This window comes from Microcaecilia unicolor, chromosome 11, assembly GCF_901765095.1.
Source record: "Microcaecilia unicolor chromosome 11, aMicUni1.1, whole genome shotgun sequence".
Lineage (NCBI taxonomy): Eukaryota > Metazoa > Chordata > Amphibia > Gymnophiona > Siphonopidae > Microcaecilia > Microcaecilia unicolor.
The window spans coordinates 112,245,584-112,261,505 of NC_044041.1; the positions used below are offsets into that span (position 1 = coordinate 112,245,584).

General features: G+C 45.9%; 1 protein-coding gene across 1 annotated transcript in view; it reads left to right on the forward strand.

Annotated features, from left to right (window-relative positions):
• The first annotated feature begins 738 nt into the window (after nucleotides 1–738).
• Nucleotides 739–15,922, forward strand: part of LOC115480969 (transforming growth factor beta-2 proprotein-like) — a 47,961-nt gene continuing 32,777 nt past the window's right edge. The window contains exons 1-3 of the mRNA XM_030219954.1: nucleotides 739–2,033; nucleotides 9,974–10,137; nucleotides 14,670–14,802. Coding sequence (XP_030075814.1) covers nucleotides 1,691–2,033; nucleotides 9,974–10,137; nucleotides 14,670–14,802 — 640 coding nt within the window. The 5' untranslated portion in view covers nucleotides 739–1,690. The remainder of the gene's footprint in view (nucleotides 2,034–9,973; nucleotides 10,138–14,669; nucleotides 14,803–15,922) is intronic.

Here is a 15,922-nt window from a genome sequence, read left to right on the forward strand (position 1 = left end):
AGACATTAGTCCCTCTAGAGGGAGGAGAGCAAAGGATACATTTCGTGACCCTGAGCAGTTGTGAACAAAGATTCATGGTGCCAATGCCCAGTAGAGACCAATTCTGTCTGAACTGGAAGCCCAAAGGGGAAGCAATCAGATCCATGGCTGTGCAGATAAACCTGAGTGCATGTATAAATGTGTGTGTACCTATGACGACCAGTACAGTGTGTATGTATGTGTTTGTAGGTACCTATCATGACTTGTAGAGAGTGTGTGTATGTGCCTATGACAACCTGTAGAGAGTGTGTGTAATGTATGTGTGTGTACCTATGACAAAATCTAGAGCAGGTGTGTGTGTGTGTGTGTGTGTGTGTGTGTGTGTGTGTACCTATGACGACCTGTAGAATGTGTGTGTACTTATGATGACCTGTACAGCATGTGTGTGTGTGTACCTATGACAACCGTTAGTATATCGAAACAATACATGGAAATGAAAAGGTATGTGTGTGTATATACATATACCTGATGTGTGTGACTGACTCCGCGCGTGTGTGTGTGTGTGTGAGGGGGGGGGGGGGGAGAGGGAAACCTCAGGCATTGGCTTGGTCCGAGCTAGAGCTGAATGCTTGCTCTGTAAGTGAATGAGTTTCAGGAAGGGGAGGAGATGGAGGAGGGAAAAGGTTTTCACAACTTCTCCTGCAACAGAACCCACCACCGCTGATATTCTCAAATTCAGAAAAAGTTATAAACTACTTTAATCTGAACTCCCTCCCCCCTCATCTGCAACAACTAAAACACCCAGAGTTCATCCCACTCTCGGCAGCACCAAGAGAATCAGTCTCCATTCTGCTCCCCTGCAGCACAAGAGAACCAGGCTCCATCCTGCTCCCCTGCAGCACCAAGAACCCCAGACTATTTTGCTCCCCTGCAGCACAAGAGAACCAGGCTTCATCCTGCTTCATGCAGCACCAAAAATTCTAGACTCCATCCTGCTCCCCTGCAGCACAAAGAAACCCAGACTCCATCCTGGCCCCTGCAGCTGTGAGTTCACACTTAAAGGAGCCTGAAGCAAGGTTTTGTTAAATTCTGTCACAATGCAAACTGCAGTTTAAGGCACTTGTGACGCCTATAAAAGGGTCCTTTTCCCACATAAGATTTGGACTGAAAGCAAATTAACGTTTGTGTTATTTTCTTCAGCCGCAGTTCTAGGAAGGGAGGGGACACTGACATTCAAATATATTCTGAGTTTGAGGGGGTCTAGGTGTGAAAAGATGGAAGGTTTGGATGGGCAGACCCGAAGCCCTCAGGCTTGGATGTAACCCCTGCTGCTGTCACTGGGATCGGAGGTGGGAGTGGGGGTGGAGGGTGCTGTTTCCAGCAAGATCTCACAGCCTGGAGCTCTGGCATCTAGAGGCAGAAGGAGGAATACAGGTATGTCTCTCTCTTCTGTCACACATCTCCTGCAGCCTCTGCAGCCCAGGCATTTGTCTCCTCTCTCTGCTCCTACTCATTGACCACCCTCTCCCCAGCCTGGAAGAAGACTCTGCTTGCCACTGTCTGATTTGTGCCCCCCCCCCAAAAAAAAAAAGAAAATCTCGCCTTTCCTCTGGAGAAAAATAAATACAAGAAAAGCTCCATCCTACTCAGGGACTTTTCTGATGAGCTTTGGAGTTCTTGTTCTCACTGTGGAAATCCTCCCCTCCCCGAGATGCAGATACTTCTCTTGTGCATCTCCTTCCTGGAGCTGGCCAGAGAGCTTCTCGCCCTGTCCACCTGCCAGCCTTTCAACCTGGAGGACTTCAAGGCTAAGCGTATCGAGGCGGTGAGGGGGCAGATCCTGAGCAAGCTGCGGTTCACCGACCCTCCCGAGGAGGCAGCGGCGCCCCCCGAAGTACCCCCTGAAGTTATGCTCTTGTACAACAGCACCAAGGAGCTGCTGAAGGAACGGGCTAAGGAGCTGGCATCGCTGTGTGAGCCCGAGAGCAGCGAGGAGGATTACTATGCCAAGGAGGTGCAGAAGATTGACATGCTGCAGTACAGCGAAAGAGACAGTAAGGAGCAGCGTGTGTGTGTGTGTGTGTGTGTGTGTGTGTGTGTGTGTGAGTGTTACTGCAAGAAATGTGTGCATGTGTGGGGGCATGAAACAATAATGAGTAATTTGTGTGTGTGTGTGTTACTGCAAGGGGTGGGGTGGGGTATGAAACAATAATAAGTAGTGTGTGTGTTAACTCAAGGGGTGGGGGTATGAAACAATAATGAGTTGTGTGTGTGTGTGTGACTGCAAGAAGTGTGTGGGGGTGGGGTGGGGGTATGAAACAATAATGAGGTGTGTGTTACTGCAAGGGGTGGGGTGGGGTGGGGGCTATGAAACAATAATGAGTTGTGTGTGTGTGTGTTACTGCAAGGTGTGGGGTGGGGGTATGAAACAATAATGAGTAGTATGTGTGTGTGTGACTGCAAGAAGTGTGTGTGGGGGTGGGGGTATGAAACAATAATGAGTTGTGTGTGTGTGTGTGTGTGTGTTACTGCAAGGTGTGGAGGTGGGGGTATGAAACAATAATGAGTAGTGTGTGTGTGTGTGACTGCAAGAAGTGTGTGCATGTGGGGTGGGGGTATAAAACAATAACGAGTAAAGCCCAGAGTCTCCCTCCATAGTCACTGTACTTTTTTGGGTCTGAATTTTCTTCCTCTTCTCCTCCTTTTAATCATTTTGTTGTGAGTACTAGTGGTCAACTTTTCTGTCTTATAAGTTGGAGTTCCTTTTAAAGCTTTTATTTAGTTTGTACACCGCCCAGTATTGCAAATCAGTTAGAGTGGTATAGTAAATTTTTAATATACTATAAACTATGCAGATGTGACAGTATCAAGCAGCAAATGTGATAGCAAGAAAAGTAGGTGAAAGGTCAGGGACACAGTAAGAAGGGCTGCAGTTGCAAAGCCAATTTCCATTACAGACGGTGGGAATATACTGCACTAGTCCTGCTTTTACTGACTAGAACAGTTAGGTGCCCTGCTGTTTAAAAAAAAATCTGCTTTTCCCCTCGTATGCAAGAAAGGGAATCACACTTGTCCTGTTTTTTCATCTGCTCATATAGGGGCAGAGCTAGTATTTATTTATTTTTTAATAAGTGTCAGAGGTCAGATGATTGGAGAGCCGAGCGGCTCCGGGAGACACACGGCTGGACCGCCGTGTACAGAGCACACTGCAGGGAGGATCTGCAGGCCAGGCCTGAACGGATTGTTGCCTGCTCACTGCCTGGCGCGGTGGACAATCAGAGATCCAAGCGGTTCCAGGGAGACATAAGACCGGAGCACATCACAGGGAGGATCTCCGGTCCAGGTCACAGCACGAGGGATGGCCGCTTCTAACGACAGCAGTCAGGCTGTGGCCGTGGCCGTGGCCGGACTCACACACCGCAGCCAGGGACCTTCAGGTCATCCACGAGGGAGCGTGCAGTTCGCGCCGGCCGCCGAGCAGGGACTCAGCTCATCTGGTTTTACAGGACTGTATGGGAATGATCTCCTACACCTGACCTGGCGCTGGATGACAGAGTTCACTGGGCAGCGGAGCAGCCATGCAACTGGGGAACGTCACCCGTGGTGGACCTCTCGGACTCCTGCTAATGAGGAGGACTAGACCTAGAGTCAAGGCACAGTCGCGGGAAACATCTCCCAGGAACGCAGTGGAGCCACAGGTGAGGTGTCCTGACCCAGAAAGCACCAACCACAGCTGAAGGGAACAAAAACGGTCCCGTAGGCAAATTTGAGCGCAGCTGGACTGCATAGCCGATATGGCGATTACAGGCAGGAGAGACTTCATTCTTGTTCCAAGTATGAATCCAAACGCCACCTGAACTCACAGAAGCACACATACCCACCCACCCACACACACACACACACAAACACTCAAAAAACAAAAAAAGGAACAACTGCCACCAGAAAGACCAATTTACACCACATGGATGAAACATAATAAGGGAGAGGCTGAACAAATCACGCCCCCACGTGACTTTTCCTATTCATCCTACCCCTTTTCGTTCCACAATGAAGTGGCCTCTAATATTCTGCATAGTCCTCTTGGGCTTCTTGATGGGCAGCCTGCCTGAAGGCACCAGAACTAAACTAATTCCAGTAATCTGCGACCTACCCAGAAACCCAATATCCATAAACAACCAAGACCCATTAGCAGACATCTTTTAGAGAGCTCTGACACCTGGTCACAGATCTCCATGCCCGTAACTGTCCGTAGGCCGTTCACCAAACCCAACATTCGACCCAAAACACGATCTCTTCTAAATCTGACTAAACAACCTTCATACTCAGACCACATGGCTCATCCAACTCCTGCACCAGCAATCTATATCAATGCAAGATCAGTGGTGAACAAGACTTTATTAATAAGGGAACTATTAGAATCGTCTGATCTATGCTTTTTATTTATCTCTGAAACATAGGTCACAGAAGTCAACAGCCCGATGCTACCCCACCTATACCCATTCGGATACAACATTCTCCATTGTTCAAGACTAAACAAAAAAGGAGGAGGTCTGGCACTCATTTATAAGAACTTTCTACACATATCCTTAGTTAGTACAGAGGTGTTCCCAGAACTGGAATACATACTATGCAAACTCCATGACAACTCCAAAGGAGCTAGTCAGATCGCTTTACTCCTTATTTACAGTCCACCGGGAGTTTGGACTAAGGCTGAATCTGCCATATTAGATGTCATCTCGTCTGCTATGTCCCAATTTCCCAGAATAGTTGGCCTGGGAAATCTTAACCTACACCTACAGAATGACACAGATACCAATGTTCATAACTTTAAATCATTCTTAAGAACAACTGAACTCACTATACATGGGAGAGGTCCAACCCATGAACAAGGCCATACTTTAGATTTCCTGACTTCCTATCTCATCAACCTGATTGGATCTACCACATGGAAGCCTATACCATGGTCCGATCACTGCCAACTGGACTTTACCCTCAATATCTGCTTTACAAATCACCCCAACCATCACCCTGTTAAGCTATCCAGTTTCTGGAATGAGCTAATATAAACTTCCTTAGTCTTGAAAGCCCTATGCAAGAATCTGTAAAATTGGACTGGGACACCAAAGTCAAAACAGTCTTGGATAAAATAGCACCAATTACTAACAAAAATCAACCCTAAAATCACCCTGGTTCTTGGAAGAACTATCACAACTAAAGCAAAACTGAGAAACCTCGAAAAGAAATGGAGAAAAAGCAAATCTGCAGATGACATTTCCAATTGTAAAGTCGCCTTTTGCCACTACAAACATAAAGTAACAGACTCCAACTGAAAATAATACAGCACCCTAGTAGGCCAGGATACCCTTGACAATAAAAAAAAAAAAACTATTCACACTAGTTAGAAACCTAACCTCTATCCACTCTCCTGACAAAGAGAAACAAACTTGTCCTTCCGCCCAAGATCTAGCTGACTACTTCGAAAGCAAGGTCAATCAAATTAGAGTTGACCTAGCCAAACATAATCCAAAAGAAAAGAACTTAAAAGACTATGACTTTGGAGCCAACTCCACCCTAGATTCAAGCCAGGGAATTAAAGCAAACCAACTATGGGAATCCTTCCAACCACTATCAACTGAAGACGTAAAATCACTACTACTAAAATGCTCACACTCACATTGCTTCCTAGACCACTGTCCAGAATTCTTATTCCAAACCACCCCAAAAGAGGTGGTTCAATGGCTAACAGACTGTCTTAATGGTCTACTAAATTCTGTCTCTCTTCCCTCAGATATGGGCAAAATAGTCCTCACACCACTGTTAAAAGGTGTACAGCAAATTATTGCCCAATGGTGAGTATACCACTCTTTACAAAAATGCTTGAATCATATGTTAGTAAACAATTGTCCAAATATCTGGACACGTTCTCCACATTATACCAGTCCCAATTTGGATTTAGAACCACACACACACAGCACCGAAGCCCTTCTCTTAGTACTAACAACGTACATCAAGCAACACCTATGCAAAGGGATCAGGTTCTATTACCTCAGTTCGATATCTCAGCGGCGTTCGATACAGTGGATCGCATAATGCTACTGGAATGTCTTAATCAGATTGGAATAACTGGACCAGTCCTCAAATGAATTCCTCTAAACTGAAGCTACTCAGTAAAACAAAACAAAAACCTTTCTAAATACTGGGTTCCGAAATGTGGGGTTCCTCAAGGGTCCCCACTCACCCCATCTTGTTCAACTTCTTCATATTCTCCCTTAGCTCCATAAACCTGGATTCAGGAAATCTTCTACTATCATATGCTGATGACATCATGCTTCTCTGACATTCTTACTCCAAGATACAACCCGACCGGTAACAATCGGGACGCACACCGTTCAGAACTGGGCCCTGGCAAACAAGCTGAAACCGAATACCCAAAATACAAAGATTATCTTGTTCCGCAATCAAGGAGCTGCGGTCCCAACTTCAATAACCCTACCCAACAACACCACCTTCCCAACTGAATCAGAAGCCAGAGTGCTTGGAGTCATCCTTCACTCCTCCCTATCATTCATACCCCCATATCAACCAACTATGGAAGAAAACAATGTTTAAAATGAGACAACTTTGCCTAATCAGGTCACTCTTTGATCAAAAATCCTTTGTGTTACTGGTACAAATGCTGATCCTACCGTGCCGGGACTACTGCAATGCCCTATTTCTTGGCATTAAGAGCAAACATTAAAAAAAACTACAGATCATATCATATATAACACAGCAATAATTTTAATTTTCAAACCGAATAGACCAGTGTTTTACCTTACCTCACAATATTACACTGGTTACCAATAGCTGCAAGAACTAAGTTCGTAGCTGCCTGCCTAATCTTTCAGATTCTTCAAGGTGCTACCTCTGTACTCCTGATCAACATCTCATCTATTTGTATTGTTCACTCCAACAGATTAAAAGAACAATTGATCTTAGCCCCTCCGTTTTACAAGGGAGTCCGATCTCAGAAGATCTTTAACTCATTCTTCTCAGTGGCAGGGATCCCATTATGATTATCAGAGCAGAAAATAACTACCTCAGCTTCCTGAAGAAGCTAAAAACCTACTTCTTCCCAAAGACTGGAATATAATATTCATGGATCATCAATCCCCTACGAACTTTAGAAACAACTAATTTAACTCAAACTATAATCATACCGTATAACGCTTTATAACACTATAACTAATCAATAAGAATGTGTTCACCCAATGTCTTACTTATAAATCTCTTTACTGGCTTTGCTTGCTCTTCCAATGAATGTCACTATATATAGCTAGCAAGTAAAAGTGAAGTTGCTGAAAATTTAAAAAATATAAGGAGGAAAAGGACTTCAGTTTCTAAGGTCACATCTAGAGTCAAGCTCAGATTAATGACCTGCCATACTTCTTCACGAGTCCTGAAAAACCTCCCGTTAATTTAACGCTTTATTAGTTGTTATCAATTTTGTAAATTTTTAATTATGAACAATTATGGATTAAATTACTCAAAACCATTCAAAAAAATTGTCTCCCTGGCACTTATCTGAAGTGAGTCTGCTACGCTCAACAGCTGTTTCACGCTGGCTTCATCAGGAGCGTTTTTGATTTATGCAGCACTACCGGTACCCCCGTCAGAGTAGGTATTCAATCCACTCTGAGGATCAAATAGCTGCTCTGACGGGGGTACCGGTAGTGCTGCAAAAATCAAAAACGCTCCTGTTGATGCCAGCGTGAAACAGCTGTTGAGCGTAGCAGACTCATTTCAGATAAGTGCTGGGGAGACAAAATTGATAAAACGTTAAATTAATGGGAAGTATGACAGGTCATTAGTCCGAGCTTGACTCTAGACGTGACCTTAGCCACTGAAGTTCTTATATTTTTAAATTTTTCATCAACTTCACTGTTACTTGCTATCAGGGGCGTAGCTAGGTGGGGCCACGGGGGCATGGGCCCCTGCAGATTTAGCCCTGGCCCCCTGCTTTACCCCCCCTCCCCACTGCCGACCCTCCCTGCCACATTTGACCCCCCCTCCCACCGCCAACCCTCCCCCACTGCCACCATCAGGTACCTTTGCCGGCAGGGGTCCCCAACCCCTGCCAGCCGAAGTCCTCTTCAGTGCCAGTCTCCGGCGTGTTGCTGATCTGGATTCTGTTTCTGTGCTCACAGAAACAGAATCCAGATCAGCGAACGCGCTGGACTCGGAGACCGGTGCTGAAGGGGACTTCGGCTGACGGGAGTTGGGGACACCTGCCAGCAAAGGTACCTGATGGCGGCAGCAGGGGAGGGTTGGCGGCAGGAGGGGGGTCGAAAAGGACGGGGAGGGGCGCCGCCGGGGTGGGGCTAAAATGTGCCCCCTCACCTCAGGCTCTGGACCCCCCTCCCGCCAAAGTCTGGCTATACCCCTGCTTGCTATCTATATATAGTTACTTATAAAGCTGTAACTGCTGTCCCACTAATGATGTAAACTGCACTGAAACCCTAAACGGGATATTAGCGGTATATAAGTCCTAAATTGAATTGAAGAAGTATGTGTGAGTGTGACAGTAAAGAGAAGTGTGTGTATAATTGTAACAAACAGAGGGGCCCTTTTACTAAGCCACGTAGGCGCCTATGCGTGCCCAATGCACGCCAATTCAGAACTAGCACGTGGCCTGGCAGTAATTCCAGTTTTTATGCGCGTCCAGTACGCGCGCCGGAAATATATTTTATTTTCTGGCATGCGGCACTAACTGGGCGGTAATCGGCATTGTACGTGCGCTGACGACTACCGCCCGGTTAATGCATGAGACCTTACTGCTAAGTGAATGGGTGGTGGTAAGGTCTCAGGCCCAAAATGGACGTGAGCCAATTTTCATTTTGCCGCAAGTCCATTTTTGACCAAAAATAAAAGGCCTTTTTTGCAGGCACTCTGAAAAATGGACCTGTGTGCATCCAGTACATGCATCTACAATAGAGGAAATGCAAGAGGGTTCTAATAGCAGATTGAAAATAAAAGTAGTATTGTATAACAGTTATCAAAGTTACATATCCATGTGATGTGACAATGTTTTCATCTTGATTTTGTATGGTTTGGAAAAGCATAAATAAAAAATAAAAACAAAACAAGAGGCAGTGTGACAATAAGAAGCAATGTGTATGGGCTGTGTGTGTGTGACTGAGACTGTAAGGAGTAGTGTGTATCTGTTTCAGTAACAAGGAGAATGTGTGACAAGGTGTGTGTATGTGTTATCAGTAAAGAGAAGTGTGCATGTGGGACAGTAATAAGTGTGCATATGTGACTATAACATATATGTGTGTGTGTGTGTTTTTGTGACAGTAAGGAGCATGTGTGCATGTGACAGTACCAGTTAGGGTTGTCACCTGGTCTAGATTTGCAGAAGGGGCTGATCCAGTCCTGGTTTTGCCCCACTGCATACAGGGACTTGTAGTCCTACTTTTCTTAGGACTATGATAGGGAAACTGGAACTACAAATCCCTGAATGGAACAGAATAAGACCAGGACTGGATCTATCTGTCCAATTAATGGGCCAGCGGTCAACGCTGACAGCAATCAAAATGTGTAATAGTAAAATGTATGTGTGTAACAGTAACAAGTAGAGTGTGACCCTAAGAAACAACAGGCATGTGTGATAGTAAGATGTGGTGTGTGACAGTAACAAGAGCATGTGACAGTGTGTGTGTGACAATAACGAGTGAATGTGTGTGTGTCTTTAACAAGCAGTGTGTGTGTGTGTGTGTGACATTAAGAAGCAGCATACATCTGTGACAGTAGCAAGAGGAGTGGGTGACAGTAAGAAGCAATTATCACAGAAATAAATAGAGCGTGTGATAGAAGTAGTGTGTGTGTTTGTACAAGCAGAATTTGTGACAGTAAGCAGCATGTGCGTGACAGTAGTAAGAGATTTATGTTTGCCAGTATTGTACATGGTGTGTGGGACTTTCTAACCTCTCTCCTGCTCTCCCTTACACCCTAGATGTTATTTCTACAAGTTCACTCAGTTCCTTCTTCCGCATCCTGCGTTTTGATGTCTCATCCCTGGAGAGGAATTCCAGCAATGTGGTGAAGGCTGAACTCCGAATCTTCAAGGTTCCCAACCCAACATCCAGGGTGACAGAGCAGAGAGTAGAGCTTTACCAGGTAATGGACCAAAGACATCTGCTCCACCAAGCCCCCTCTCTCAATTGCTGACCAGTGGCCAACATGGACCACAGCTTCCTTCAAGGCCTGTCATTACTGAAACATTGACCAAGTTCAAGTTCAGTTTATATATCTGACCACCTTCCAAAAGGTACTGAACACAACATCCCTTTTCCTGCCCAACCCTATAGCACCATTTCTATAACTCTAGGATAGCAGAACCTCTGCTCTCCCTCCATCCTTATCAGTGCTTCTGCATCATCCATACAGCCTTTCTTGCTGGTAGGACCAGGGACTATAGACTTGGGAGCTAGACTACACAGAACAGAAAGGGTGAAAACAATGACAGGGGACTTGAAAAAAAAAAAGACCTATAAGAAATGGTTAAGGATTTGCAAAACGAGCTACATGTACAATCTTGCAATAGTGACATGAAAATCCATTTGCCACAATATCAGTCAGAACAGCAAGAACTAGAAATTATCAAATGAGAGATAGATGTAGGGGCAATCATCTCAGATGATCTCAATATAGCCAGTCCATGTGATAAAGCAACAGGTTTAACACTAACAGTATGCTCTGGGGTTAAATAGATGTATTGTCACCATGTTGCCTTGTATAGGCCATTAGTGATATTTCACCTTGAGTACTGTACTCTGTTCTGGACATCAAGAGGATGGAAGCAGTTCCGAGAAGGGCTACTGAAATGATGCAAGGCCTGCAACAGAAACCCTACAGTGAAAAGCTTGAAACACTCGAAATTTGAAAGGAAGAGGTGGGAATGGGATAGAAACATTTGAATATGTGACAGGCTTTCAAAAATCACAGGAAGGGGACATTTTCTGTAGAAAAGGACATTCAAGGGCAAGAAGTTATGGTACAAGTTCATAGACAGAAGGTTTAAAGAAAGAATGAGAAAATAATTCTTTGCTGAGAGGACAGTTGATGCTTAGAAAACTATTTTTTAAAGGATTTCTAAACTACCTATAACACTGCAAAGCAAAGTCCTAGATGATGTGCAATTCAGAACATACAGAAAAGAGAAAACAAATACAAAATAAAATGCTTCTACATGACTACTAAAAAAAAAAAGAACAGACATCATCCTATATAATAAAACTCACCCTCAACGTTCTGAGGACACTGACGTCACTGTCAGTTCCTCCAGGCACTTCCTTCTGGTTCGAAGGGTTCGTGGTGGTGAAGCCACCGAAATCACTGTGTTGGGGCCCTGCCCTCGCGTCAAACGTGATGATGTCGAGGGCGGAGCAATGGCGTCAGTGGCTTCACAACCAATGACTCAGCACATTGAAGGTGGCGTTGGCGTGCGTGACGAGGTCCACAACAATGGCGGTCAGTGCCTTCACAACGCCGAAGAGGTGAGCAGGGGGGGGGGGGTTCAGGAGGAAATCCTTGCTAGCGCCCGTTTCATTTGCGGCAGAAACGGGCATGTTTTACTAGTAACATTGAAAAATCCATCAATCTACTAATAATCATTTCTATAGCACTACTAGATGTACAGGTACTTTCTCTGTCCCTAGAGGGCTCATAATCTAAGTTGTTGTACCTGGGGCAATGAAGAGTTAAGTGACTTGCCCAAGCTCAGAAGGAGTTGTAGTGGGAATTGAACCCACACTGGCAGGGTTAAAGCCTGCTGCACTAACCACTAGGCCCACTCCTCCCACAACTGACCAAATAACCACGCTTTTGATTTATTCCAGAAAACCATAGCGAGACTCCATACGCAAGGCAGGTAGAAGAACATTCCACAGCAAAGGTGGCTGCATGCACTCTTGCAAAAAAAAGTCAGAGCAGACTCGGAAAATGATGGAAAGGATCTTAAAGAATATACACTACTTAATAAGAACACAGCAAAGACCATGAAGATGGGGTGTAATATGTTCTTGGCACGTGAAGGGATCAAAAGCTGAGGAGCTGTGTTCTGGGTCATCTGTAGTGATTTTAAAGCACAAGAGGTCAATTCCAATTATATCATAATACAGTAATCAATACTGTTCATCAGTAGAGGCTGTACTACAGTTTGAAAATCATTAGAATACAACGGATCAGTGGCACAAATCAAGCAGGACAGTGACACAATCCAAGAGGACAGTGATAAGAAGAGACTTGGGAGCCTGCAATACTGCAAATGACACACTCTTTGTTCCCTCGGGAGCAGAGGCAAAGGGTAAAGTGATGAGGATGAAAGAAAGGGTGGATAAACCAAACAGGACATAGTACAGCACAGGACTTGGGCTAGATGAGTGGAAACCAGTAGGCTACAACACCCCAGAATTAGGTCAGTGTTGGCAGGTTGATGGTGACCAGGTACCATCCAAAAAGGCAACAGAGAGAATGAATATTCAGGATCCAGCATCAATAGTTTTTATAGCTATTTTCAGGTCTGGGCCAAGGGTATCTGACATCAGCAATGTGCTACCCCCTTTCCTTCCCACCCCCAGGCAGCTTAAGACCCTACTGTGTAGTCTAGCATCTCCCCTTCCCCTTTCTACCCTCTGCTTCCCTGGATGGCCAGCATCTTTTGTTCCCCTTTGCCCGAAATTAGCGTATCTGGGTTTAAAAAAGGTTTGGACAAATTCCTGGAGGAAAAGTCCATAGTCTGCTATTGAGATAGACATGGGAAAGCAACTGCTTGCCCTGGGATTTGTAGTACGGAGTGTTGCCACGATTTGGGTTTCTGCCAGGTACTTGTGACCTGGCTTGGACATTGTTTGGAAAACAGAATATTGGGCTAGATGGACCATTGGTCTGACCCAGTATGGCTACCCTTATGTTCTTATGTTCACTCCACCCACCAGGTATCTAGAATTTCCCTTTTCTGGGTCCTGCCATGCCTGCTGCTACCGCCACTATTACCACGCTGTCTCTGCCCTGCACAGGTGTGAGTACTACCCATGCTCTGCTCAGACTTCCCCTATGTGTGTGCCTACCTGTAAAATACATGCTATGTGAGACACACTTATATTTACAGAATATACACACATACACTCATATATGCCAGTATTCTAATTTACATGTTTGTTTATTTATTTATTTTATTTAAACATTTCTATGCTGCACAATCCAAGCGTTCTCAGCGGTATTCAGCACATAAATGTTAGCGCCCAACATAGGAATCAGCTCTGTGGGTGCCGGTGGATGCTGAGCACTCCCAGTTTTGAGCAGACTCCTCCATTGTGTCCAGGGAGGGATGATGTGTATTGTGTTTGGCACCTCCAAACTTTACAGAATTACCCCCAATATGCCACTGAAAATTCACAGACAGGTTTCAGTGGTGTAGTTAGGACAGAATGGCCCCTGGGAGGATAAACTGAGATGGGTCCGCTTTAACACTCTCTCCTGAGGTGGTAGAGAGCAGCTCAATTAAACAAACCCTGCGAAAAGCAAACACATTCCAAACCTATATAGAAAATCTGTTACAGTAATAGAAATTGAAATGCAAGTTATCAAAGATGCACATCTCCCAAAGCTGACATATTACAATTAATAAATTCAGAAACAAAACATACTTTTTGTTCTACCTTTGTTGTCTGAGCATTGCTGTGGTCCCAGTGTTTCCTGCTTTCCTCTGTTTTTTTCTTAACTCTTTCCAGGGTCTCTTGTCCTTTTGACTTTTCATCTCGCTGTATGTACATTATCTATCTTTCCTCTGTGTCCCTATCCAGAATCTTCTCTCTCTGTCCTTGTCCCTATCCTCCTCCCATGTTCAGTATCTCTTCTCTGTGTCCCTATCTTACTCTGTCTAGCATCCCCCTTTATGTCCCTGTCTCTATTCTCCCTCCATGCCCAGCATCTCTTCTTTCTCTCCCTCCCTCCTTGGTCTATGGTGTCTGTCTCTCTATCTTTTTCTCCCCCCTCCAGTCCAGCATCTGTCCCCCCTCTTCTATTGTCTATGTCTGTCCCATCTCTCCAGCTCCCCTCCCCTCCCCCTCCTTCCTCCCTCCATACCCGGGTCCAGCATCTCTCCAGCTCCTCACCCACCCACCAGGCCTCCAAACGCTGCGGCAGGTCATAGCAGAGACAGTGCTGTAAGCTGGCTCTCTCTGACCGGTGAATACTTTCCTCTGCCACATTCCGCCTCTCTGATGCAACTTCCTGTGGGCAGGATGTGTCGGAGGCAAGGCTTTGCCAGCCAGAGAGAGGCAGCTTATAGTGCTGTCTCTGCTGTGACTCACCACAGCATTTGGAAGCCTGGTGGACTGGTGAGGATCTGAAGAGATGCCGGACCCAGGCACAGGGAAAGGAGGGGAAGGGAGGGTTCAGCTGCAGGTGGCCCCTACCACTGGGTGGCCCTGGGCATTTTGCTGGGTTTGCTCGATGGTAGCTACGCCCATGGAAGGTTTATACACTTAGTAGCCACTGCTGAACGTAGACCCTTTTGAATAATGGGCCATTACTGTTGATAGTTACTTGTGGTGTGCTAAAAATAGATTCCAGATCTCACAAAATTTGTGACCGATCCAATCCATCTGAGGTCCTTTTCCATTGTTTATCTGTTTCTCTCCTGGCAGATTCTGAAAGCAAGGGACCGCACGTCACCTTCTCAGCGTTACATTCACAGCCGCAACCTGCGGCCGGGCACTAAGGCTGAGTGGCTATCCTTCGATGTGACAGACACAGTGAATGAGTGGCTATCTAGGAGAGGTACAGTGCAGAGCTGAAGTCAGCCTTCTTGCAATCTGCATCACCCCTTCTTCTCCCTGCCTCACTCCTTCCTCTTCTCCCTGTCTCACCTCTTCTTCTCCCTGCCTCACCCCTTCTTCTCCCTGTCTCACCCCATCCTCTAATGCCTGACCCCTTCTTCTTTCTTCCCTTCCTCTTCTCCCTGTCTCACCTCTTCCTCTTCTCTCCGCCTCATCCCTGCCTCACCCCTTCCTCTCCCTGCCTCACCCCTTCCTCTCCCTGCTTCACTCCTTCCTCATCTCCCTGTCTCACCCCTTCCTCTCCCTGCTTCACCTCTTCCTCCTCTCCCTGTCTCACCCCTTCCTCTTCTCCCTGCCTCACCCCTTCCTCATCTCCCTGTCTCGCCCCTTCCTCTTCTCCCCGCCTCACCCCTTCCTCTCCCTGCTTTACTCCTTCCTCCTCTCCCTGTCTCACCCCTTCCTCTCCCTGATTCACCCCTTCCTCTCACTGCCTCACCCCTTCCTCCTCTCCCTGCCTCACCCCTTCCTCTCCCTGCCTCACCTCTTCCTTTCCCTGCTTCACTCCTTCCTCATCTCCATGCCTCACTCCTTCTTCTCCATGTCTCATCCGTTCCTCTTCTCCCTGCCTTGCCTCTTTCTTCAGTTATCTTATTTTTTCTTTGCCTGAAGGGCAAGTCTATGAACCAAGTGCTAACATTTACGTGCTATATGAGCATGTAAATGAGTACAATACTAGCATTTATGTGGGTAGGTGTACACTTAACCATGAAAGTGCCAGCAGGGCACCTAAACGTTATTCTGTAACAGTGCATAAGTGGCATAGTGCATAAATGCAAAGGGAGCATATACAGGGGTGAAGCATGGGCAGGCCTCCCACTTACACATGTATGTTACATAATACTGTCAATTGCATGGGTCTCTGCTGCATTTACACAAGCACAGTTACACCACATCTATGGCTAGCACAACTGCAGGTTCCACTAAGATTTTACAACAGAAGCTTGGTGCCCAGATGTTGTTACAGAATAGGGCTCTCAACACATCATTGGGCATCTAAATGGGCATTGGGGCATCCCCTTTGTGGGGTTTCCTACCTTAGCTCTTTCTCCCTTCTTCATCGC